Genomic DNA, 27,921 nt, shown 5'->3' on the forward strand with positions numbered 1-27,921 from the left:
AGTTCCTACACCATAACCCACTGTGTTCAGTTTTAAAGAACTTCTGGCTCACATTCAAAATTATAATAATTAAACCTCCTTATTAGCAATAATTTAAATGCCTCTCTTATGCCAGCCTGAATTCAATGAATAAATGAAAAGGATTATTTCTACTCTGCTAGTAAGAGCAGAGGAATATTGGACCCAATACAACTGAGATGTCTTCATTGTTTCCCTAAGCAATCGACGACGATATTGTTGCTTGAGGCAAGAAACCAAGGCTGCATGTCAGAGTCTCCAATGCCTTTGAAAAGCAGTGTCCTGTGATGCTCAGTTTCATGAGAGACATCAGACACTTGGTTTTGAGTGAGTGTCTTGGATGATTACCCAGGATCTTTATTACATGTCTTTATGGAAAGTAGCCTCCCCAAGAACCTCTTTAAAACACACACAAATCGAGTAACTCAAAATCCTGAAATTCTTCATAGGACATAAATGATATCTAAAGCTCCCTTTAAATATTATAATAACAAAATGTGATTTCAATGTGAGCTAATAAAATACACTTCTTCTCTACATCTCAGTAAGAACACTTTTTCTTTCCCACAGAAAAAAAGAAAGACTGCCAGAAATGCCATGATTAACAGCTACAGTTGCATGAAATACACATACATGAACCTACATGTTCTTGCTTAATAAGTTATGGCCAGCCTAACTTTGAGGATACTGAGGCTTATAGAGTCCAAGGAGCTTGTCCAGGTCATGCCATCAGGAAGTGGCAGTGCCAGGAGACTGCAAACCAGGCCTGTCAAACTCAAAGTGCATCTCCACCATCATCACCTTACCACTACCACCAACAAAGACCTCTCTTCACTGAGCATGTTATGTATAGCAGGCATCTTCCATGCAATATTCCACTTTCCAGGACAAATACACAACAGGAAAAGGCATTAGCATCTGAAGCCTAGAGAGAGTAGGCCCTTTCTCAATTTTATGATACATAGAAGTGCTAGAAGTAAGGTTTAAACCTAGGAACCAAAGCTCTTTGCTCTTTTCACTGCCCCAGTGACCTTCATATGCAGCAGAGACCTGCTTCCCACAATCCTCTGAACTGCACACAATAACCCCTGCTCATCAGCGTGCAGCCCTGTAGCTGATGCTAAATGCCAACAGTGCCACCATCCTGGCATGTGACATAGGAAGCAGGAAGCCTTCTCTGTCTAGCCTGATATTGTTCCCTTTTAAGCCCAAGTGGTTCAAAGGACATTGAGATGTTAAAATTTGGAAGATGTGAGTAGATTTATAATTTTCATACCTTTATGCCTTATTTTTCCCATTAACCTGAGATCTACTTGATCCTTGAAAAAAACCCTTAGGAAGCTTTATACCTGAGCCCTGTATTCTAACAGATGTGGTCCACCAAGTGCTGAGGTACAAAATCCACATACAAAAAGCAACAGTTTTCCTCTGCACTAGCTATTAACCAGTCCAAAAATGTCAAGGAGAAACGAAAGCCTGTTTAATTCAAAATGTGAAAAAAAGTTATAAAGTAAACCTAACCAGAAATGTGCAATACTTATATGAAGAAGAAGGTAAAATGTTATTGAAGAACACATAAGCTCTGGGATGGGAAAACTCAATATTTAAAAAATACTCATTCTCCACAATTTAACAGAGGAATTCAATATTCTCCCAATGCTATTCCAATCAAATAATCAACCTTTTGATGAAATTTGACAAATTAGCCTTAAAATTTTTGTGGAAGATAAAACATACAAAAATAGGCAAAATAAAATATTTAAAGAACAAAAATGGAGTAATCCTTCCTCTACTACTTATCAAAACATACTATAGACAAAACTTGAAAAAAGCAAAAAATGTTGTTTTGGTACAGACACCCATAATAGATCAGCACAAGGGAAAATAATTTAAAAATAGTCTGATGGATCTACAGCAATTAATTATGTAATGAAAATGAATATTACATTCAGTGGATAATAGGAGGATTATTCAACAAATTATTTTAGAGGAATGAGCTACTTTTTGGGAGGAAATAAATATTTTTCTTCACAAGATGCTCAGATTATTAAAGAGCTTAAGGTAAAAAAATCACAAAAGTATTAGAAGAAAATATAGGTAAAGGCTTTATAATTTTGGAGGAAAGAAGGTCTTTTATGATTTAAAAAATGATGCCATAATATACCTGATTGATAAATATGATATTAAATGAATTTACATTTAATTAAACTTAAAAGCATCTGTAAGGCAAAAGACCAAAAATGTTTGTTTCAATAACCAAAATGTATTTTAAAAATCCATAAATCAACGACAAAAAGGAAAAATAACCAAGTAGGAAAAAAAAGAGCAAGGAAGATCAATTGCCATTCCACAGATGAAACAGGCCATATGCAAATATGCTCAACTTCATTCACATTCCCTCACATTCATAAAAAAGTAAATTTAAACCACAATGAAATACCATCTTACACCCATTTGATAAGCAGAAATTTCAGACTGGTTATATCCAAAGCTGGCAAATTTAAAAAAATAATCTAATTCACTGTTAGTGAGGATAAAATCTTTTGAGAGCAATTTGGCAGTATTTATTTAAATAAAAAATGCCGTATTCTTTGACTCAGCAATTACACTCTTGGGGTCCTATACTAGAAGAAATAATTATGCAAGTATACAAAGAGACTTACGTAAGGGTGTTCAACATGATTATTACTAACAGTATTAACAGTATTATCTAAAGTAACCTAAATGCCTATTACTGAGGCTATGATTATGCAAACAATGGCACAGTCACACCGTAAACTCTTAAGTTACATGTGAAAACTATTAAGCAAACCACACTTTAAAGTGAAGAAAAACAAGATGCAGAATCCATGAGTACAGCAAGATTTTCAGTTATGTGTGTGTATGTGTACAAATACACAAAACTAGATAACATATACTTTTATGTAACAAACAAAAATATATCTCCATATGTTCTTAAGTGCACATGTATTTGCAAAGGCATATACTAAACTGGAAACAGTGGGTATCACTTCAGACCAACAGAGAAGGGCACTGGTGGTGACAGAATCTAAATGGGACCAAAATATGAGCATGACACTCACCCACAATCACACATTCTTTGCCATAAGTCTACTGGAAAACACAAGGTTTTAATTCTCTGGACCTCAATTCAAAAAGTGATTTTTTAAAGCGGTTATAACTTTTATCATTTTCATGACAATTTTATTATTTTAATTCAATTAGAATTCTTTGTAAGCCACCAAATACACGCAAGGAGGTATTCTGCAAAATCAATAATAGAGTCAGCTACTGCACAGCAATTTCATTTGAAGCAGACCCTCCTGGGGGCAAAGGGATATTAAAGGGCAATCATGTAGAACAAATAATGTTTGCTCAGAGATGAGCTTTTCCCATTGATTCTGCATTCAATATAGATCTAATTATATTTATTTAAGACCCTTAATTATTACTTATCTTACATGTCTTGATTTTGTGTTTGCTTGTTCAGTTTTAGTAATGGCAATGTAATCTACTATTAGTTCATTTGTGGAAACACTTTCCCCACTCTGCGCATTCTGTTGAAATTGCAATACAACTACATTAAGCATGTGTAAACCGTGAAATAAGAAAACAGAACCTTTTCTGCTACAGAATAAGATATCTAGCAAAAAAAAAAATCTGTACCATTATATTAACCCGTGTCTCTCCATTAAAATTGGAAATCAAACAAAAATTTTCTCCAGTGTTTTTTTTTTTTTTTTGTGATGTTTTATTTCCCTGTCTCAGTTGCTGTCTTCCTTGTACTCTTTCTCCCTTCAAATTTTCCTGCAAGTAAAAAAAGCCCATTTTAGCTGTTTCCTCCTCAGCTGCCAAAATCATTTTTAGAAAGAGACAGAGAGTAAATTTAGGCATGTGGATACCCAGGGTGCTCTCGCACAGTGCTATTTCCAGTAGAGTATTACTGACCCAGAGAGCAGCACCTCAGTGTCAATAGCATATACAGCCATGGTGGGAAAGAACTCACATGGGAATCAGCTAACATTTTTCTACTTATTAAAATACGTTCTTCTTCTCCCATTCTTCCTTTTCCTCTCATCCTTCCTCCCTTTCCTTCCTGTTTCATTCCCCTTTAAACTTGGAGGCAGTACAGTGAAAAAGAGGACAGGAAGCCTTTGGTTTGTTATTGGCCCTGCCACTTACTTGCTGTGGAACATGAAGCAAGGCACACTGCCCATCTTTCTGAACCTTGGGCTTCCTATCTACAAAGTCAGGCCTCTATCCCAAGATGTTCCTTCCTGGGGTTTTTGTGAGCTTGAATGGGATTGAGTGTATTGAACATTTGGACTGGAGTTCAGTGGGTGCTTTATAAAAGTTTGGTCCTTGTCCTTCTTTCTAGAGATATTACCTTTGTAAACCGTATTTCCAATTGTGAAATTGTGAAACAGGAATTCTGGTCATAAATGAATTTATAACGTCAACAAGCATATAAGTATAGTCCCCCAATTAAAATGCAGGTATGTGCAAACATAAATTAAAGTTGCAAGATAAAAATTTCTAGGCAATAACAAGATGAATGTGTGCACTATATAAAAAGATAATGAATGAGTATTGGTACTTACGTAGCAGTTTAATTACCTTTATAAAACCCAAAGGATCAGGAAAGATACGTTAGAAGTTTTGGTACTGGACAACACAGAATATAGAACATAATAGCTTATCTCTTCCAGTGATCACAACCAAAATTCTGAAAATAATAATAATAAAAGCAACTACCTGAGCACTGACAATAGCAGATGATTTGGGGAAGGAAGTCAAAACTTGAAGGGCAAACTGTAACAAGAGTGAGGTTTTTGGAGGGTTTTCTCTGTTTTATCTCCTGGCTTTGAACTAAGGATGGTCCCAGTGTGGAACCATCAGAAGGTACAAGCAGCAAAAACTCAGCAGCAAAACTGTCTTTTGTCTAGAACAGAAGTCCCCAAACTTTTTGGCAAAAGGGACTGGTTTCATGGAAGACAATTTTTCCATGGACTGGGGCATGGGGGAGAAGATGGTTTTGGGATGATTCAAGCTCATTACATTTGTTGTGCAGTCAAACCTCTCTGCTAATAATAATCTGTATTTGCTGCTACTTCCCAGCGCTAGCATCACCACCTCAGCTCCACCTCAGAGCATTAGGCATTAGATTCTCATAAGGAGCCACAACCTAGATCCTTCACATGAGCAGTTTACGGTAGGGTTCTTGCTCCTATAAGAATCTGACTGGAGGGGCAGCTTATGTAGTGACGCAAGCAATGGGGAGCAGCTGTAAATACAGACGAAGCTTTGCTCTCTCACCTCTTGCTGTACTGCCCGGTTCCTAACAGGCCACAGACTAGTACCAGTCTGCAGCCTGGGAATTGGGGACCAAAGGTCTAGAGAACCAGGAAAAGGGATATCTGCAAGTAGGAAAGCTTGGGGAAAACCACTGTTTATTTTTTAATAAAATTTTACTTTGGGCCAGGCACGGTGGCTCACATTTGTAATCCTAGCATCCTGGAAGGCTGAGGCAGGAGGATTGCTTGAGGCCAGACATTGAAGAATAGCCTGAGCAAGAGCAAGACCTTATCTTTACAAAAATAGAAAAAAAAAAGTTAGCCAGGTATGGTGGTGCAAACCTGTAGTCCCAGCTACTCGGGAGGCTGAGGCAGGAGAATCCCTTGAGCCCGGGAGTTTGAGGTTGCAGTGAGCTGTGATGACACCACTGCACTCTAGCCCAGGTGACAGAGTGAGACTCTGTCTCAAAAAAAAATTTACCGTGGAAAAGATTTATACTTACAGAAAAATTGCACAGGTAATACAGAGAGATCTCAGCTGAACAAAAACTAAAATAATTCATTGTCAACAGGCCATCTCTAAGGCAAATGCTAAAGGAAATTCTTCAAACTAAAATGTTACCTGATGGAACCTGAAACTTCAGGCATAAAGAAAGAGTAACAGAAATGGCAAATATCTGGGTAATTATAATAGACTATTTTTCCTCTCTTGAGTTCTTTCAAACACATATAACTATTGAAAGCAAAAATGTAAACATTGCCTGGTGGAGTTTTCAGTGTATATAGATGTAAGACACATGACAACTATAACATAAAAAGGGAGGCAGTAATTTCTACAGCAACTGCTAAAAGTATATACAAAAATAAAAACAAATAGATAAATTTAAATGGATTACTAAAGTATGTTCAAATAATCAAAATTAAGGCAAGAAAGGGAGAACAGAGAAACATAAGCACACACACAAATGAAGGTACAATCAAAGCAAATAATAAAATAATTCCTATAAAACTAACTGTATTAGTCAATTTAGGTTATTATAACAAAATACCATAAACTATGTGGCTTATAAACAACAAATATTTATTTCTCACAGCTCAAGGGACTGGAAATTTCAAGATCAAGGCCCCAGAAGATCTGGTGTCTGGTGAGAGCCCCAGTCTTAGTCCCTTTAGTGTTGTTATAACAGAATAAATATCTGAGGCTGGGTAATTTATAAAGCAAAGACGTTTATTTGGCTCATGATTCTGGTAGCCGAAAAGTCCAAGATTGGGCAACCGCATCTGGTAACGGACTCAGGCTGCTTCCACTCATGGCAGAAAACAGAGGGGAGCAGATGTGTGCAAAGTGATCACATGGCAAGAGAGGAAGTAAGAGAACCTAGGAAGCCGGACTTGTTTTAACAACCTGTTTTCATGAGAACTAATCCAGTCCTATGAGAGCAACAACTCACTCCCGCCAGGGGGCAATAATCTATTCATGAGAGACCCGCTCTCAACACCCAAAAACCTCCCACTAGGCCTCAACTCCCAATCCTGCTACATGGGGGATCAAATTTCAGTATGAGTTTTGGTAGGGACAAACCATACCTAAGCTATAGGAGCTTGCTTCCTCGTAGATGGTAGCTTCTATGTCCTCACATGATGGAAGGAGTGCAAGATCTCTCTTATGCCTCTTTTTTAAGGGTTCTAACCCCATTCATAAGACCTCTGCTCTCATAATCTAATCATCTCCCAAAGGCCCCACCTCTTGATACTATCACCTTGGCAGTTAGGATTCAACATATGAATTTGTAGGGGAGGGGGTGGGCACAAACATCCAAATTATAGGACCAGCCTTATCAAAGATTACATATTTAAATGGTGTAAACATGCTAATTAAAACACAGAGATTGTCAGATTGCACTTCAAAAAAACCCACATGCTGCTATATTAATGTTAGCTGAACTTGAATATCCATTTTCATGTATGCACAATAAAAATGAAATTTTATCTGTGAATGAGGTGAATCATGTGTAAAATACCTTCTCTCTAGTTTTAGAAGTTTATTTTATTTTATTTTTATTTAAATATCCTTTAAACGTCTGGATGGGGCAGCTCTGCTCTATAGCAAACTTGGCCAGACTCACTCAAGCCACTCAGATGGCTCTATGCATTAACTACTCAATAGCCGTTTACCCTTCTTCCTTGTTAACAGAGCTCTGCTTCTGTTCAGCCTCCAAAGAAGAATCAGTGGTCTAAATGAATTGGAAAAATCTCCCTTCTTTTTGTCAGTGAATGATCTACAGATGAACATGTGACTTAGTTTTGGCCAATGACATGTAAGAAATCTGTTGGGGGCATCTAGGAAATAAATACATTTTATGTCTGGGAGGAGAGAGAAAAATCTTTTTGGGGGGTGGGGGGCTGCAGACACACCCTTGCTTGATGTTGTTTTGAATTCTATTGTGTGAGAAAGAGATACTGAGCTGTGGTAAGCATGGCTTCTGTGAAGGGAGCTGAGTACGTCAGAGAAGACAGGTAGGAGTGTGATGAACCAACCCTAACAGTGCCTACTCTACTACTGAACTTCTTGTCGAGTAAATAAGAAATATACCTACTGGGTAAACCAATGTTGGTCACACATTCTGTTACCTGTAGTCAAAACTGACAAGTGAGCAGTCTTCTCTTTCCAAGGACACAATGTCATGTCTGCACTTCTGTCCTTTCATCATTCTGTTAGGGCCACTGTCCTTTTACCCACACCCCAGCCACTTAATGTGGAGGGAAGCGGATTGGAGAAGAACATCTTCCTGGAGACAATGGAAATGTAGAGCAAGTGGCAGAGTATGCTCATTTATTGCACAACCAATAATAAATACTACATGGGTTGGGATTTATCGTTCAACTAATCAACAAACATTTATTAAGCACTTGTTTTATGCTAGGCTTTGTGTTAGGTACTAGAGGTAAAAAAAAAAAATAAATGAGAACGAGTTCTGTGTTTCTAGTTGGGATGACGGACAATATGCAAATAAACATATGAGGTCAGATTGTGTTAGGAAGAAAAGTAGGCAGAGTAGGAGCATGTTGGGGGCTACTCTAGACAAAATGATCAGAGAATAACAGCGATTTTAGAACTCTACACAGAGCTGAATTTGGGGCCTTTTCCACTTGGAGAGGTAATTAGGAAACTTAGGACGTGTAAAGCCTTATTGAAGTTCCATATTAATAATCTAAATTCAAAGAGGGCAGTACAACAACGTTTACTTTGGGATACTCGCTTTTCCTTCCTTTCCTTCCTCCCTCCCTCCCTCCCTTCCTTCCAAGTTACACCAAGAAAAATTTTTAATCTTATTATGAGATTAATAATTCCATGATAACAATAACTGTGGAACTTTGCTAAGGAGGAGAACTTGAAAGGTTATGCAATGATGGCCAGATAGTGACAGCTATGATATAATCGATGGTGAAAAAAATTTAGAACAGAGAAGGAATGGTGAATTAAAGAAAATGAAACAGGACACGCGAGAGGAGTGGGGGGCGTGACGAACAAAGTCATTAAGGCAACCGGAAATTTTTGTGGATATGATACTGAGGCCGGGAAATACTTTAGGGTAGGGCAGAAACAACCTGATTCATGACCTTATTTAGAACAGGAAGAATTAAGAGTTTCCGCCATTCCCACCCAGATCAGCGAGACGGCGGAGCCTGTGAGCAGAGTTGTAACAGGTTTAGAACCACAGCCTTCATTTTTCTTGTCTGTGGCTCTTACCTAGGCTGGGAATTCTGAAACTCAGGAGAGGCGGGGCTCAGGAACCTGGGAGTTAGTAGAGTCCAAGGTGTTCATGAAAGTTCCAATGTGGCCTGCCCCGAAGGTCTCATCGGGAAACACCGTCGAGTTCTATTTTCCAGGGCATCTATTTCCTTTCCAGTATTGCAGATGTAATCATAAACACAAGCCAGCCGCAGGAACAACTTCTTGTTCTAGCGCGAACGCTGTGACTCCTGCAAACAGTCCTCACGTTACTAGAAACCCCGCCCCCGTTGGTAACCATAGGAACGGCCGCCACGCCGGGAGCTGGAGGTACCTTGTTCCGCCCCCTCCCTGACAGATATTGTTTCCCACTGTCTGTCCACATGGGCGCACCGCCTCGCTATTGGTCCGTGCCCCAGGACTGTGCCTTGCCCCAGCCAATAAACGACCTGTGCACGTGCACGCTTGCGTCTCCCGATTGGCTAACACTCCCTGATCACGCACTGCCTTCCTGCGCCAGCCCACGCCTGGGAGCGCCAATGAAATGACTCAGTGGCCATTTACAACTAATCGGCAAGAAGCAGGGCTCACAGCTGGCCAATGGGCGCCCGCCGGGAGTGGGCTGTCCCGGCCCCTTTCCAGTGCCAGCTGGGTTTGTTAAAGCGACAGGGCCCAAGGCGTGCTGGTGTTCCACCAGGTACCTCTCAGGAGCCGCGGCAGCCCTCGGCGTGCGGCCAGCGCCCGTGACAGCGGCGCTGCGGGGCTCGCGACCCCGGCTCCGGGCCTCTGCCGACTTCCGTGGCGGGGCCGCGTCGCCCGGCGGGATGGGCGGCGAGGCGGGGTCCGCCGCGGCCGTGGGCTCCGAGGGCCGCGTGAAGAACCTGGGTCTGGTGTTCGAGGACGAGCGCAAGGGCTGTTACTCGAGCGGCGAGACGGTGGCCGGGCACGTGCTGCTGGAGGCTGCCGAGCCGGTGGCCCTGCGATCGCTGCGCCTGGAGGCCCAGGGTCGCGCCACCGCCTCCTGGGGCCCGAGCGCAGGCGTCAGCGCCGCGACCCCTGCTGCCGCCTCGGAGGTGGAGTACCTGAACGTGCGCCTGAGTCTGCAGGAACCCCCGGCCGGTGAGCGCAGGCGACCGCCTGGGTCTCCCCACCAGGCCGTGGCAGGGCCAGGGAGGGGCTGGGAGGGGGCGCGCCGGCGGGATGCCCACCTAGCAGGTGGGCTCAGGGCGGGCTTTTGGAGGTGGGGGCTGCCCCCTGGGCGGCGGGAGCCTCGGTGTGGTCGCAAGTGAGTGGCGGGTAACAATGCCTCCGGCCCAACCTCACGGCAACGGAGAGAGGACGAGCCTAGTGTACGCGGGTCTACCTGGCGTGCTGCCCCTGGCTCGCCCGGGCCTGCCCAATACCAGGAGTCCCTGGATCTTCTAGAACAGGGAAGGGTGTTGGCCTTTGGTTGCCATGGGAACCTGTGATTGGACAGCGGGGGGGATATGGGATCTAGGTCCTGCTCCTTGAGGCCTGAAGACTGGAGAGTGGAACCAGTGTCTTTGAGGTTCCATTCTGGGGTGGGGGGCGGGGGCCAGTGCTTGATGGCTTCCACTCAGACCCATCCGGGACCTAGATATTGGTTCTTGGTTCATGATGAATTAGCAGAAACTCAGCCTTGGGAAGAGGGAAGTAGTTCCTGAGGGGTAGGAGTTCAAAGGAAGTGTTTCTAAGCTTGACCATCACTCTTGGTTTCCCTCTTCTGGGGAGCAGGACAACTTAAGAGTTCTGCCTCTACCTGATACTGCTGTTTTTTTCTTTGCTTTGCATCCTCTTCCTCCTCCCTCTTCTTCCCCATCCCCCAAAAGGCCTTTAGAGACAGTGCTGCCTGGGCATTTCTGGATTATCCTTCTTGTTCATTTTTATGAAGTCCAGTTAGTAGTGTAGATTTTCCAGAAGTACCCATGTGGGGACCCACTGCGTGGGTGTTCCATTAATATTAGATACAAATATTGATCTCCTTAATCACAAAATTACTAGGAACGGTGGATCTTAGTCTTCTTTCAGTGGATGGAAGCTATTTTACACTTTCACCTTGCTGTCTCATCAGCAAATCAAATCAAATAAGGGTATGCACCTTCCCTCCTTGAAGAGTAAAATGCATTGTATCTATATACCTAACCCTCGCTATGTCTTACACAAAATAGAACGTGCCATTTTGCCTTATCCTATGAAGAAATAGACTGTCCACAGTTAAATCCTCGAAGTTTGTGATAATCCAAGTGATCCCAAAATTGTAGTGAGGAAAAACCATGTTTGGAACCAAAGCTTTCTTTTGGATAAATCAGGAACAGTTTGTTAGGTGGCAGTTCTTACCTGCCTCCAAACCCTTTCATCAGTACAGTGTCCAGATCAGCCCATGCATGCCTCCCCCGGTGGTAACAGACCACAGGGATTTTCAAGATGGCTGAATGGTGTAAAGGCCATGGAAGAGAGATTTCTCCAGGACTTTGGACTTTCTGTATCTCTGGGCCCATAACTACTGAATAAATAAATGTAGATTAAAAGCGGTTGAACTTGGGATTAGCAGTGAAAATTTGCTTTGGTAACACCTGGGCTAACAAGTAGTTTTTTGATTCACAAGTCAGGTCTCATTTTTTTCATCCCAATGGAATGGAATGTCTAAACCAAACTATTTGTAAATCTTCAACTTGCTTTAGAATGTGTCATAACAGATATTGGCAACAATTATATTTTTCTTAAAATCATAGTCTTTTTTAGATGAGGGGAAAAAAATCACTCCTAATATATCTATACCTTGGAAGAAGTTAGTAATTTAACATAGTCATAGATTCTCAGAGTCATTTAATTACAAAACCTGGCTATATTTCAGTCACCTGGAGAGACTTTTAGAAATCTAGATATCTGGGAAATGTGGCCCTAGGATTTATTTTCAGAAACTCTCCTCAGCTCATTCTTTGACATTGTTAATCTAATCCAACTTCTTGCTACCATTGTGATTGATTTTCTTCATATTTTCATTGAGGAACTGTGGTAGAAAAACAACAAGATAGAACCAGAGAATTTTTTCAGCTCTTGGTCACCCACCAGCAGCGTGACCTTATGCAAGTCCCTCACCCTTCCTGAGCCCCAGTCTCTACCTCTGTAATGGCTCTCTAGATCCTATGGTTCATGAAAAAGCTTTTAATTATGAACTTTGGCTATAAGACCATTAGCGAATGAAACATCTCCCTGCGACTTTATAGTCCTCAGTGTACAAGACAGAAGTAATGAGCCATGAGAAAAGAAGCAGAAATAGGCACATGGTTCAGCTTGTGAACCTTATCAATCAGAAACAACAAAATTTAAAAAGAAAGAAAGTAAACAAAAATTTGATTCTTAGTACTATAACCCATTTTTATCAGTTTTTCAATTTTTTTTTCCTGTTTATGTTTTGAGATGATTGGAAGTCCAGTTTTAGATGGTATAGTTTCAGTGTTGATTTGTTTCCCTGTGAAAGGGGAATTTCATCTTCCTCTCTTATCCTCATTTAATATCCTGGGCAACTCTCTGTTCTCCAGACATTCCTGACATGCTCTTCCTCTTGCTGTTCCCTTCATCTAAACCCCTTCCTACTCATCTCCATTCCAGCTCTCAGGTCCTTGAGGTGTCAGGCCCACCCACGTTCCTGTGTGGATGCTCTACGTTCTAGCACTCTGTGGTCATTACTTGTGTACAAATGTCTAGTCCCTTTTCCACCCCCTGGTCTGTTTGAGGATTATCAGCAGTGCCTGAAATCTAAGCAAAACTAAATTTTGAACTCAAATGAAATCCACATTTTTAAACATTTGTAAATACCTGTACTTGGTCATGTTCTGTAATCTAATGATTACAAATTAGAGCTTTAGCCCAGCTCTCTGAGGAGCATTGGGATTGCCTTGAGCCTTTCACTTGATAGCTATAAAGTTGAGATGCTTCCCTGGCTTCCAGTTCTCTCTCTCTGTTTGGACACTTCTGAGCACACCTAGCCCCTGGGCTCACCCTAGCACTATCATTTATCATGTCCCTGTGATTTGTTCTTGTTCACTTTGACTCCAAGTCACCCACCTGTGGAGTTTTTCTATTCAAATGGTCTTAAGTGGCAGCGATGTTACTCCCCCCCCACCCCCAATGTATTACACATTGAAAATTGAGGGTAGATTCAGAAGAACACTTTATGGGCCAATAACGTGTTCCTATCTTCTAAATGTACAAGCAAGGTTGGTGTGTTAACTGAATGGTTTAAGTTCATAAAACTCTAGTATTTGAGAAAAAGAAAAACCATTTCAGTGGTGATTTCTGCGCTTTAAAAATGTTTTCGGCTGGTCTGAAGGTAGAGTTATCTCACTTGATTGTTCACAGTCAGTTACAGATTGAACTCCTTGTTCTACCACTTTCCCCCTCCTCACTACTGCGCTTGACTAGTCTTAAAAAAAAAAAAATTTTTTTCAATGAATGGATAAAGTGGAAATCTTAATTTTAGTGTCAGGTGCCCAGGCAAATCTCTGACAAAGTTCTCTTTCTGTGCTCCCCCTTCTTCTTATTTATCTGCCGTTTATCCCCCCACAATGAGGGAATTTAGTATTAAATCTTAGCATTCAATGAAGGGAAATTTATAAGTATCTCAAGAGAGCCACCCGACCAACAGTGAAACCATGAGGTCTGCTTTGGCTCTGAATTAAACAGATTATCTATGTACATTCATTAAAGGGTCCAGCGGTGCCGCTGGCATTACACAGTCCCTCCACACCCTGCATTTTGGCCTTCTCACAATCAGTGATAAGCCTCTGCATGAAATAAAATGGAGCTGGCAACCCAAAGCAGAGCAAAAGGCCATGACTATGCTTGGTAAAGCCCTTTCTCTATCCCAAGTTAACCACCAAGAAACTCTATTCATCAGTAGAGCACTAGGGTGAATTTGTCTTGTTGGTTTGCTGTTTTGTAATGTAACACCCACTATTAATATTCATAAATTTTTCATTTCCTTATCCATCTCTGCCCGAAGAATACATAGTGTGATTTTTGTGGTATCTATCTTTCTTAAAAGATATCTATCTTTCGATAAATTAATTTTAGGTCTAATTTAATATTGGTATATCATATTAGTATAATAGAGTGGAGTAAACAATTGTTTTATACATACAAAAATCTATACACATGTGTACACATGGATATATGTATGTTGGAGCTATGGGTTCTAGCACTTCATGGTAATTGTGTACTTGGTCTATTTGAGAATGGAGTGTGTGTGTGTATGTTATTAAAAACTAATTCAATTTTAATTCTCTAAATCTGTTGAATGAACTTTGGGAGCATACTGCATTATATAGCCAGGAAGACCTTCTTTAAAAATATGATTGTAAAATCTCTTGATCTAATACTAACCTTAATTAAAATAAAATGTAATATCTTTTATAGGTGAAGGTATCATTTTATTACAGCCTGGAAAACATGAATTTCCATTTCGCTTTCAACTTCCATCTGAGTAAGTGAAACTATGTAGTTTTGTGATTATCTTTCCCTGTGATATGTCTGTCTAAATATATGGGTACCAGGTATCTTCTAACTCTCAAGTATGCCTGTTTATACTGAATAGCATAGTCTCTAGACAGACTTACCCTGCCTACACTTGTTCCCCCCAACCTAAAACATTTAAACCGTGCTTTTCCTGGTTTTGTTCAATTGAAAAATAAATTTATAAATTAATGTCATTGGTTTTTTTCAGACCTTTGGTCACCTCATTTACCGGGAAATATGGAAGTATTCAGTACTGTGTGAGGGCAGTTTTGGAACGGCCCAAGGCACCTGATCAGAGTGTAAAGCGGGAACTCCAGGTTGTTAGTCATATCGATGTCAACACACCGGCATTATTAGTAAGTTCTTCCTTTTTCTCTTCCTCCTCCTCCTCTCTTCTTCCTTTCTTCCCTTCTTCCTTCCTTTCAATAATGTTATCTATATTTAGCCAGTTTAGTGGTAGTCTGTCCTGTCACTTTCTGATGGTTTAGAAAATGCAATCTTGTAACCCATAGGCATTCACTACAAATATATGATTCTAGGTTAGGCAAATTACAAATTGTGTGTGTTAATACTATTGATTATGTCCCTGCTGTTCAGGGCTTCTTTTGCCAAAAAGTTACACAGGCTTGAAATGCATTAATAAGGCTTAATAACAATAATGCACACACAGACAGTGGTTACTTTTACCAGAGCGGCCACATTCACAGGACTGTGATATTCTAAACTCTTCAATAATAGCAGGTTGAGGAACAGTAATTATGGAAGAGTATTAATCATGCTCAGCCTGTTATTGAAGCTCAGGCCATTATGCTATGTATCCTTCCATTTTGCATGTCATTTTCTAACATTAAGTAAGTGCATGCAGCTGCCGCCGAGATCCTTTCACTTATCATTTCCTTATGACAGATTTGGCCACATTAAAGCATTGAACTTCTAATAATCATCAGAAATACTGTAGACTGATAAGAAAGATCAGGCTATAAGTAACAACAGAATAGGCAAGATGGGAGCTAATGAGCTAGATTCTTTTATCTAAACCCATATTATCAAAATAATATAAAATTATACCTTGTACTTTCATGATAGCTACTAAGACCTAATGGTTCTTCATTTAAATATGAATGAATGATTTTTTACTTCATAGAAAATACCGAGATAATTTAAACTTTCCATTATGATACTGATGTGACAAAGATGTATTTTTAGTGTTGGAGGTTTCTTTTTCCAGCCAATGTTTTTAAAAACAAGGAAAAAGCCAGCAGTTAAAAGTTGTTTGACTCCTATTTTCACATGAAAAAGAAATAGAATTTTCTCTAATGTTCACCTTTAGATTGTGAAAAGATAACAAATATGGTGTGGTTGTATGGTCACTTAGGGCCAAAATCACAAAATAGCCAGCACCCAGCTGCCCTGGTTTATAGCTACGACTTTAACAGCTGTTCAAAATTCATTTGAAAATTGGTGAAGCTAAGTGTCTTATATTTGTATAAACTACTTAGAACTGGTGGTTAAATATTTCTAAAGTCTTTATAACCACTGTGGCAATTGATTTTTGCCAAAAACAGATGCTATTTATTTTTTACTATTCTTTCTATAAGTAAAGAAAAAATATTGCAGGTAACTTTGGGTTTTATAGGAAGCTTTTGGTGTGTGCAACTTTTAAACTAAGCATTGTAAATCTTGTGTCATTTCTCTTGTTACTATGGAATAGAATACTATAGTGGAATGGTGTGTTTCATAACCTTTTTAGATCTGTTAACACTGGGTATGTCATTGCACCATTACACAAAATCACAAACCATTCCAAATTAAGGACACTTAAAATTTCTGCTTGATGATGTATTTTGAAGAAAGGAGAAAAAAATGGCTATTTATTTATTCCACTTATTAAATCCCAAAATAAATATAATATTCTGATTATTGATTTTTTTATATCATTTCTCCTTTGACATGATCTATACATAAGTCTTAAAAAATAATTCTATCATGTCTGTAGGTACAAGTGAAGATTTTGATTGCTTTTTTAAGGGATGGTATATCATTTCCTAGAAATATAATAACTTCAGGGTAAAATAGGATGGTGACATGCTAATTTAAATCTGAAAATTCACCTTATTTTTCCTAAAAGGGGAATGAGTTTTAACACTTTGTGTTTCAGTACACATCTTGGCTAATATGTCACATGAGGATAAGAAAGGTTGATTTGTGCTTTGGTGGGTAATTTCTTTACAACTATTCCATGAAGAAAGATACAATTTTAAATTCTGAGTTCTGTAGAGTAGTTTAATTAAGGTCATTTTTTTTTTTTTTTTTTTTTTTTTGCAATTTTCAAGACCCCTGTATTGAAAACTCAAGAGAAAATGGTTGGCTGTTGGTTTTTCACTTCTGGTCCAGTCTCACTGAGTGCCAAAATTGAAAGAAAGGGATACTGTAATGGTAAGCAAAATGTTTGCAAGTCTAAATGAAAGATTCATTCATTTTATTAGCTAACTTTAAGTGATTTTTAAATACTATGTTTTATAATATATGAAGTATATACTATTTTAAAACATGACTAGTAATGAAATTTTGTTTTTAATATGAATAATATTTAAATATTTTTAAATGGATGAACAGGTTCCAATAAAACTCTTGGTATCTCTGACTTAAATGCTGTTACTTTAGTAACAAAGAGTAAAACGAGAGGAGTGGGAAAATGCCAGCATCTTATTTTAATGTTGCAAAAGAATGTCCAGAGTTGTGTTGCTCAAAAGAGAACTATTGTAATATGAAATGCTGTTACACATTCTGATTCCATGCTGACTTAAGATATACAGATATATGGGGCTAGAATGTAGAAAATTAACAAACTTAATAGTCAAATTGATACTAGAACTGTCATTTGCAAAGGGCCCACTTCCCACAGTGGTTTTGGCCCCTACTCCAGGGTTCTGGCATGTTGGAAAGGAATGCAGGAGGGAATAATATAATGTGAATGCATAATGTTTCGAAACTTACCTGTTCCATCCATTGATTTAGTTGTACCTTAACACTATTAATTTTTTAAAAGCAAAGGCTTTGTTTTCCTGTTGGGCAGATTTTAATTTGATAGGCACTAATGAGTTTGTTAGTGATCTTTTATACTTAAAATAGTACTGAATCATTTAATTGCATATCTTAATTTATATAGATACTGGTAATTTACATATTTTTGAATTGCTAATGTAATATCTCTATATTAGAAAATGTAATAGTATTACATACAATAATTAAAAAATAACATCTACCACAACTGCAGTGAATTTTTGTTTCTCTGACCTAGATTTACAATATGTTTTTCATCAGGGCTTCTCAATTTGTTGAAGTATTGTTGGAACATGTTAGGTTTAATTGGTAATGGCCATATTTCATTGGGGTGAGAACTTTTTGAAAAGTCCCTGAATCCACCCTGTTTTTATTTTCTTTTTAGGAGAAGCAATTCCAATCTATGCAGAAATAGAGAATTGTTCCTCTCGTCTGATTGTTCCCAAAGCTGCTATTTTCCAAACCCAGACGTATTTGGCTAGTGGGAAAACAAAGACCGTCCGTCACATGGTCGCCAACGTGCGAGGAAACCACATTGCTTCTGGGAGCACCGACACGTGGAATGGGAAAACTCTAAAAATTCCACCTGTTACTCCATCCATCCTGGATTGCTGCATTATCAGAGTGGACTATTCCTTAGCTGTAAGCAGGGCTCTCATTAAATTAAAAATATGCAGAGTGGAGCAATAACTGATGTCATGTTACTGTGCAATATGCACTTACCTGGGAAAATGTCATTTTATGTCAGCATTACCACTAGTTGTGGAATATATGAAGATTGACCTTTGTTTTTAATCAAAAACTATCCCCTCCCAAGGGATTTAATAAGATAACATCAAAGAATTGAGGTGCATTAAGGGGTGCTTGTTACATTGAAGACATATACTTAATTTTCTACAGTAATTATGTAAGCCATGCCAAAGTACAATGAAGTATGTTAAGGCCACAGTTACCTATTTTAGAGCATTCACTATGTTTTGTGTACTCCTCACTGTGTTCAGTCAGGACAATTTAAAATTGTAATGAGATGCGGTGGCAGGTAACAAAGAAATTTTCTATCAAAAGAAATTAATCATGCTGTCTACTATGAGGTTTAACTTACATTTGGATCTTTCTCCATTTTTTTTTTTTTTTTTGGTATATTAGGTATACATTCACATCCCTGGTGCTAAAAAATTGATGATTGAACTGCCTTTAGTGATTGGTACAATTCCATATAATGGTTTTGGCAGCAGAAACTCCAGTGTAGCCAGCCAGTTCAGTATGGATATGAGCTGGTTGACACTGACCCTGCCAGAACAGCCTGAAGGTAAAATATTTTGAAGTTCTTTCATGGTGAAGTTTTACATAGAAAGTACCTAAGGCCGGGCCTGGTGGCTCACGCCTATAATCCTAGCACTCTGGGAGGCCGAGGCGGGAGGATCGCTCAAGGTCAGGAGTTCGAGACCAGCCTGAGCAAAAACGAGACCCCGTCTCCACTAAAAATAGAAAGGAATGATTTGGACAGCTAAAAATCTATATAGAAAAAATTAGCTGGGCATGGTGACGCGTGCCTGTAGTCCCTGCTACTCAGAAGGCTGAGGCAGAAGGATCGCTTGAGCCCAGGAGTTTGAGGTTGCTGTGAGCTAGGCTGATGCCACAGCACTCTAGCCCTGGCAACAGAGTGAGACTCTGTCTCAAAAAAAAAAAAAAAGATACTAAGTGCTCAAATGTTAACTACTACTGCTATTACAGCCGTCTTTATTTTTCTTATTACCAAAAAGTCATAAAACACTATTCTTGGAAAAGGCCTTAAAAGTGTTAACTTATCCAGGACACAAAGCTGCTGATGGCAGATTCAGGAATAAAATGTACATCTCCTGATTCTGATTCATAATAAGACAATGAAAAATATTCGGAAGTATAGAATATTCATGTATTTTCCATGGCCACATTTCAATGATATTTGTTTACCTTGATTATAAAACATACATCTCAAAAGGGTAGAATAAAATCAATATTAGTAGTCATTAAATAAAAATCTATTAAATATTTTATTGTAATAGGCACAAAAAGTTGCTGATTATAGGAAGAAATACTGTATTTTTATCTTCAAATTTAGCTAAATTTCTTAGTTTTGTATAAGTTCACAAGAGAGTAATTTTTGCATGGATTTCTTAGCTCCAACTTCATTTCTGTTTCAGCACCACCAAATTATGCAGATGTGGTATCAGAGGAAGAATTCTCTAGACACATTCCTCCTTATCCTCAACCCTCTAACTGTGAGGAAGAAGTATGCTGTCCTATGTTTGCCTGCATACAAGAATTCCGGTTCCAACCTCCACCTCTTTATTCAGAGGTAAACAAAGCAAAAGAAAATTAGACTTGTATTGCGCTGTTTACAAATAACCATTTATAGTTGTCTGTTCATTAAAGTGTCTGTTGTCAACTCATAATTTGTAGGAGAAACATAAATTTGTTTTTATAGTGGTGATAGATTATGACTGATCCATTTACCACATTTTCCAGTATTTTCCTTGTGATCTGTGGCATCATATGCAGTATTGTGGATTTCCTTTAAGATGTTTTATGTGGCCATGGAATATAGAGCGCTTAAGTGGCCTACTGGGACTTATTAATAATAGGCTCTGGGCAACTTGGCTTATAACCATCATATAATTAAATAGATACTAGAATCATTTTAGAGGATGCTGCAACAGTAATCTTGGTTTGCTCTTTTTTGCAGGTTGATCCACATCCTAGTGATGTAGAAGAGACCCAGCCTGTTTCCTTCATCCTCTGAGTAGATTTCAGAAATCACTGTGTTCATCATCAAATCAGAATGTTCATTCTTTTCTTCTGCCTTTTTGGGAAAGAGGGAGGGAAGATTCACTTAGAACGTAAATGAACATCAAGACTGAAGGCAATAGAAATTAAAGCATACAAGAACTTTCTAGTGGGCCAACAGGATCTTTGCACAAATTTATATGATGGTCATATGTCCCTTTTAAAAAATGGGATGAAGATGTAAAAAGTCACAGAATGGAATGGAAGTCCTGACGGTGATAGAGTAAGTGAGGGAGTGCCGCCGCCGACCTGAGAGAAAGGAACCTGTAAACGGGAAACACTGCGAGAGCTTCCCACAGTGTTTTTAAAAGTATCCTAAACTTAAGGCAATATGGATGCAGTGGGAGAAGACTTGGGGTTGGAGAGTGTAGCAGCACAAGGGTGGGCATGAATAGGAAAATGGCCTACTTTAAATACAAACGGAGACCTGCAGGTTTCAGGGTCTTCATGATTTCTTACCATATTACCATATTCAGGCCTGAAGTCCTAGAAAGTCTCATTTCTTGAGATCATGGTCATATAAGGTCCTAATGAAGTCATACAGTTTTCACTCTTTCAATGGTAGGTTACAATGTAGCTTATAAATTGGCTGTACAGTACTATGAGACTAAGAAATGGCTTCTTGAAAAACTTTTCAGTTCAAAGGGAAAAGATGAATTTTAGTATGAAAACACATTTTGTTGAAGGCTGTAGTTTTCACCCCCTTTAAGTACTTTAACAGGATATATGTTTGGTTTTCCTTATATCTTATTTACCTAGGAGCACATTAGAGAAAGGGGATAAAAATGTTGCATCTTCAGGATGCCTTGATAACTACACAGTCAATTAAAAAAAAGCCTTTCTTAAATCTACCTCTCGTGGGGTTATCAGACATGTTTTTAACACTCTAGGTCAGATCAGGCTTCTCTGGAGTTTCTGCTATTTGCAGTAGCAGTCTCATCCCCCTGTCACTAAATCTGAATCTGGGCCAAGGGAAAAATCCAGAAGGTTGACATTAAATGGAAGTAAATATATGCATATCAAGGGAATTTCAAAATAAATGCAAAATCAAAAGAGGGTAGGAACAAGGCCATTTTTAAAAAAGACACAAATTTAATTCTTGTCAAGAGACTTTAGCCTACTGATGGGATTCACTGCATCGTACATTGTTATTCCAATTCCTCAGTAATTCTGTTTAAACTGTGATTTTCTTTATTGTTTTGGTGCAATATTTTATTATCATTTAACCTCAGGATATTCAGACCAACAGGATTGTGTTGCTGCTAAAAGTCTGAGCAGTGTTTTTACTGTCTCTGTCTCCTCTCCTATTCATGGTCACATTTTCACTCACTTTTCCTTCTATTTGTTGGTTTTGTGAGCTGAGAACATTTCTGGACACTAAGTGGAAGGGAGATAGAGATTCCCACGATAGAGATTTTAGACCAGCAAGTACTTTGGTTTTCTCCGTGTTCTATGAGGGTTTGATCTAGAAACCCTGGTGCTTCCCCTACAGAATACTGTACTTAATTAAACAGAATGATTAATTTATCTTTGAATCAATCAGTATATTCACTTAGAAATAGAAAAGTTCTAAGGTTAAATTTTATATTTAAAAATTAGTTGGTCATTTGATCAGGGATTTTTCTACAAACATTAGGTAAATGTATGCTTTTCACCCCTCTGGACATACCTCTGTTTTCTGTAATCATGGAAGCGTTATGTATGCACTTCTTGCATTGTAAGCCACTGTCTAAAATCATAATGCAAAGCTGTTAGACCAGTAATTGTGGTACTGGAATTGTCACAAAATTTATTCCTTGATTTTATTTTAGTGATGTTTTATTTTGCTTTTTTTGTGTGTGTCTTTAAATAGGTATGTATAGTGAAGTGCTGTCTAAACAGTTTTGTTTTTACTTTAGAAAAGATCACCTTCAACTATTTATTGACTTCTAAGTTGTAGTTTACATGCCTTGTCAAGACATTGTCCATCTCCATGATACCAAAACAAAGTGAAAGAAGCAAACTCAAACAGTATGGATGGAGAGAAAGTTTAATTACTTAATGGAATTCTTCACTAGGATTCTTTATTACCTTTATTACAGAAATCATGAAGTGCCCCTGTGAAATTGAAGCAGAACTAACTTTGTAGTAAAGAGAATAGTTAAAAGGTGTGACTTGCCTTATTGAATTGACAGTGGTATATCTGACCTTAAGCAGTAGGTTGAAACTGCATACTTTTTTATAATCGAGAGCATTTTATGAATGTAGAAAATTCTACATTGGAATAGAGAATACCTGGGAATGAAGATAAAAATTTAGCTGCTGTTACTTGCTTGTTTATCCCCTCTTGTTCTTGTTTAGTTTGCAAAAATAAAACTGTGGCCTTAGAATTTTCTTTTTGATGCAAAAATTTTGAAGTTGAAAATGTGCATCTTTTGGCACACAAAATCATTCCATGGGCAAAACTTTACTTTTTATGTTTTTGTTTTGCACAATAAGAAACTCAATAGGCAGGGGTTATGTTTTTGATAAGTTAACTATGAAAGCTTTTTTTTATTTTTATTATTAAAAATGTTAACAATTTAACCCACAGGAAAAAAAATAAAGATTGTATTTTGTACTCTTGTTTGAACCCTATGGGTTCCTTTTGTTAATAAAATGATTACATTAATGCTGTGAGTTGCTAGTTTTGTGGTTTATTTGGTTTTGTTTTTCTTTTTTGTTATCTTCGAAAGACTGTGATTTAAATTATTCTAGACTTGGGAAATCAATCCAAAAAACAAAATGTCACAGCTAAGATCCTTTTGTCTAAGCATGCTATGGCAGGGCAAGGCACAGCCCTAAGGAATCTGAGCTCATGTTTACAGTGGGCTCAGCTTCCCAAGGTAATCAGTTTTTAGCATTCCATGAAGAAAAGCAATTGAGATGAATAAGGAATAAAGCTATATTGGTTGTTAAGAGAGCATATTGCCATTTATTCCCAAATGATAATGGCCACTCTTCAAAACCTCCTGAGTTCGAGTGTTTGCTTTGCCAGAATCTCCCCACTATTGATTTAGCAGATCTAGTGGGCAGTCAAGGAACCCATACTGCGAAACACTGACCTAAGTAAACCTCCCTTTTCTATGTAAATGCTGAAGTGGATACAAGTAATATGTTTTGTACAAGGAAAATGTGCTAGTAAGTCATCTCAAGGAAACTGCCCAGAAAGTTAAAACCTTAGCTAAGCAGTAAGAATTAGTCCAGTTAATTTAATCTCCAGTTGATTTTAATATGTGAAATGGTGTTACCTAATAAATAGGTCGTTTCAGCGTCCATGTTTGTAATTAACCTAAGTTGAAGTATTTGTCTGATGCGGTAAATACTGAGGCAGAATTTGTAAGATCACCATTAAAGTTTCTGTAGTTTATGTTAGAAAGTTGTGGATTATAAAATTTAGAGCTAGGCAGGACACTACAAAGAAACTAGATCAAAGTCCTTAAGTTGCAAATGAGGATACCAAAACCCAGAGAAGTGTAACCCGAGAGCTTGGCCTGCATTGTGAGGTCTCTGCTTGCCCTGAAATTACCTGATTCCGCAATTTTGATAGAAGTGTTGGAAGCAGCCATTGCTTTCAGTTACATAGCTTAAGAGTTACAGACCTGGGATCCTAAGCATATGCTAAATCAGGAGTCTTCAGTGTTTATATCTAAAAGCCCAGCCTCCTGCATGAACACCAGTCCTTGACTAAATTGCTTCCTAAGTTTGGTTAGTAGCTGGAATCCTTGCTTCAACAGAGGTTTACGTTTTTCACCTCTATTTTGAAATAATTATAGACTCAAAAGAAGTTGCTATAATAGTACAGAGAGGTCCTTTGTCCCTATCACCCAGTCTCCCCCAGTGATAACTATAATATGTTAGCAAACCAGGACATTGACAACACAGACAATTAGCTGGAGTTCAGACCTTTCTTGGATTTCACCAGTTTTTACATGCTCTCATTTTTCTTGTATATGTTTTTGCAAATAGTTCTATGATATTTTATCTCAGAGTTTTATGTGTCACCATCAGAATCAAGATACAGACCTGCTACAGCACCTCAAAGAAACTCCTTTGGGCTGTTCCTTTGCAGTCACAGCCCCCACTCTCCTTTCCTTCCCTCACTCCGAGCCCCCCATCTCTTTTTCACCTCTATAATTTTGTCATTTTAAGAATGCTGGATACATGAAAGCAGTATGTACATTTAGAGATTGGTTTTTTTCAGTCATCATAACACCCCTAAGATCCATGTATGCATCAGTAGTTTGTTCCTGTGTATTTCAGCTAAGCTGTCTTAAAAGAAACAATTGACAACTACTTAAAATTTCATTTTGCACCTTGCAAAGAAAATGCCTGTGATTTACATGCACATGATACCTTTGCAAGTATTTTGGTTTTGAGTTTGAGAACTAATTTTATGTAGGATATATATAAATGCAGATTTACACAAACTTTTAAGGGCTCATTTTTAGCTTGTCAAGAGTACTTGAAATATTTTGCCTTCAAATATCAAGATACTGCATTATAATTGAGCAAGATACACCTGTGATGAAATTATAGGGCAAGGAAAAACTATATTCAGATATTTATTGTATTGGCTTCTGAATCTGATAAATTTTAACATAAATTATGGAGGAAAGAGACATTTACCTTATGTGTTGGTATATTAAATTTTGTGGATTTTTTTCTTCTTTATTTCCTGCTGCTTCTTTAATTCCCTTCTTTAACAGTCCCACTTCTTAATATCTGATGAGATGCAAAGCCCACTTGGAAGCAGAGAAGAGTTTTTAACTACAAAATATGTGTTTATTTTTAATGAAATGATATTATAAAACATGGGCTTGTTAAGATTATTAGATTTTTCTAGACAGGAGAGCTCTTATTTTATAGAAGCCATTACATTGCTAATGTAAGGAGCTTTTCCCAAAAACCAGACATGAATCTGGAGGAAGAGGCAAAATGGAAATACACGGTGATAGGAGTGGAGGGTAGATGAAAAGTGTTGACTAGTGCCAATTTCTGGAATGTCACTGTAACTGAGTTTGCCATGAACTGTTTCTTTGGTGAAACTATTTCCATGTTCACTGATGGATATTTCATCCCTGCAAAATTTTCAAGGAACCGAGATGTTTTGCATCACCAGGAAGAGACATGATTTAGACAGCATCTCCCACTGGGAACAAGTAAGACATGGATGCTTCACTCATACTTGCAAACCAACGCATGCATGAGCACACACAGACACACACATACACACATGCAGACACATGTGCACACACACTCTTATCTCTTGTTCTTTCATCTCCACCCTTAACCTCCAGACCTGGGTCTATTTCAGGTGAGAATATCAGCCCTGTTACAAAAGGAAGAAACAGACAATAGGTTCCTGCTTCCACAGGAATTTGCTGGATGAGAAGCCCTTTTCTGCCAGCTTCTTACCAGTCTGCCCCCAGAGAGAACAAGACTAATAGAAAGGAGTCAGGGAAATGTTATTAAATGAGTAAACTGAAAGCAGTAGATGCCAGAAATTTTTCTTTTCCTTAAAAAAAAAAAAAAAAAGTCCAGAATCCATCTAATTGTCCACATGATAAGTGTTCCATACATGATAGGTTGTTTGTATTAGCTATCACTGAAAATATTTGGACTTGTCTGAACTGATTTATTGACTTGATTCAATAAAGTATAAAGGTTTATGGTTCATAGCTTATTTCAAAACACAGCACACGCAAATGCACACACGAGCACACAAGGCGTGTGCGCACATGCACATGAACACACACACACATGCTTTGTGTCTTGGCCGGAAATTTCACCCGCTGGGCAAGATAACTCATCCAAATTTGCATTGTTAAACACCTGGAAATCAAGAGAGGGCATATTATCACCATCAATTAATCTCACTACTAGAAGAACACAAAGCATGAGCCTTATTTTTAGTAGCTGATAGATTAGTGGGCAGTAAACAGGTAAGGGATAAGGAGGCATTCAACAAAATTCCATATCTCGGGCACACCCAAAATCACTGCAGTACAGAAAGCCAGAGGCAAAACCCTAATACTGAACCATAATACTTCAGGGAACGATGGGTCTTGGAGCATGTGTGAGAGCATCTAAAACACTGCACTGAGGATCCACTATTTAAAAGCTTTGCTGCAGATCCATTCTAATACTTCCAAGAGAGCTGAGGTTATGGAAAAAGAGCTTAGGAACCTAAATGCTTTTATAATTTTTTTTTCTCCTGCCTAAATTAAAACAAGTTTAAGAAGTATGTGGAAGTGTGTGTATGCATACACATGGAAGAAGTATGATATTTATCTGAAGTCTCTAGTTTCATCTTCCTTAGGAGAGGATAAAGCCAAAGATTCTTGGTAAACCTCTTAAGAGAACCTACATCTACAGAGATGGATTTAAAAGCAAATCCTGATGTGTGTATTTCATCCTTAATTCAGCCATCTGGCCGTCTTACATACATGCAGAATGCTGGGTACTAGGGGAAACTGTAGCAGCAAACACTACTTTTGTCTTCTCTGACATAACAAAAAACGTTGGTCCCAATGTCAAAAGATAACCCGTCTCAAACTCTATGGCTTCAAACACCAACACCTGTTCCTCTGAGAGAGTGGCAAGATCGCATCAGATAAATGCAGTATTTTTAAGATAATTAATCTCATTGTACTTGAAGCCTTTTTAAAACAACCAGCCCCAGAATTGTTCTGTCAAGGACAAAACAAACATAATTCCCTCTGCCAATGGGAAAATGTTTTAAACAGCACCTACATTGAGCAGGAGGATTTCTGATGATCTCAGACTTGCTGCTGAACATAATGTGGATGTCTTTCTGGGGGAGAACTGAGTTGGTGTGAGCCAGGCAACCTACATGCTAACCTTTCTCCAGCCTTGGCCAGCCAGAGGCACCAGGTCTTTGAACTTCAGCCTTAGCCTGACTGGATTCAAGACAAACAGTATCTCTGCAGGCTCCAGGGCAGCTGCTAGTGAGAGCTGGAATGTGTTTTATCACCCCACGTCTGGTCTGAGCCTGGACATCTGAGCACCTGCCTTGCTCAGCCATTGCCTCTCCTTGGCTGTGTGACCCACAGGTGGGACTGGGCCACACTAAGAGAAAGCCCGTCCCAGACAGCAGCGTGCTTAGCTCAGACCCAGAGCCTCAACTTCAACACCAGGAATGCCTGGGAAAGGAGGGTCCAAGAAATTCCTTAAATCAGGGAAGAAATCATACATGGGCTGCCATCAGCAAAAATGAAGGCTCCACATATCAGATAAGTTCACTAAAGTTAAGTAGTCTTTTTTAGTAGGGGTGTGTGGGGAGAGTGTGGGTGTTTGATGGATGGTTTTTCATTTTTTTTTTTCTTTGAGCCTATTTTTGTGAAGGAAATTTATACCTTAAAACCTAAACAATCACGAAACTGGAGCCTGTCTCCTTCCCCAGCCAGG

The 27,921-nt window shown here is 38.7% G+C and overlaps 1 protein-coding gene across 1 annotated transcript; it reads left to right on the forward strand.

Annotated features, from left to right (window-relative positions):
- The first annotated feature begins 9,715 nt into the window (after window positions 1-9,715).
- ARRDC4 (arrestin domain containing 4) lies at window positions 9,716-23,126 on the forward strand. Its single transcript, XM_045560989.1, has 8 exons — window positions 9,716-10,164; window positions 14,485-14,551; window positions 14,792-14,939; window positions 16,917-17,019; window positions 18,032-18,288; window positions 18,793-18,955; window positions 19,830-19,984; window positions 20,372-23,126. Exons 1-8 carry the CDS (start codon window positions 9,870-9,872, stop codon window positions 20,426-20,428), a joined length of 1,245 nt encoding a protein of 414 aa, XP_045416945.1. The 5' UTR covers window positions 9,716-9,869; the 3' UTR covers window positions 20,429-23,126.
- Window positions 23,127-27,921: the final 4,795 nt, after the last annotated feature.

Source organism: Lemur catta, chromosome 9 (assembly GCF_020740605.2).
Source record: "Lemur catta isolate mLemCat1 chromosome 9, mLemCat1.pri, whole genome shotgun sequence".
Lineage (NCBI taxonomy): Eukaryota > Metazoa > Chordata > Mammalia > Primates > Lemuridae > Lemur > Lemur catta.

Excerpts from the sequence above, each read along its gene's own strand:
- ARRDC4 (XM_045560989.1), top strand. The coding sequence starts at position 9,870 with ATGGGCGGCGAGGCGGGGTCCGCCGCGGCCGTGGGCTCCGAGGGCCGC. Across the intron at positions 14,552-14,791 it reads CGCTTTCAACTTCCATCTGA|ACCTTTGGTCACCTCATTTA; the intron begins GTAAGTGAAACT and ends GGTTTTTTTCAG. Across the intron at positions 18,956-19,829 it reads CCTGCCAGAACAGCCTGAAG|CACCACCAAATTATGCAGAT; the intron begins GTAAAATATTTT and ends TTTCTGTTTCAG.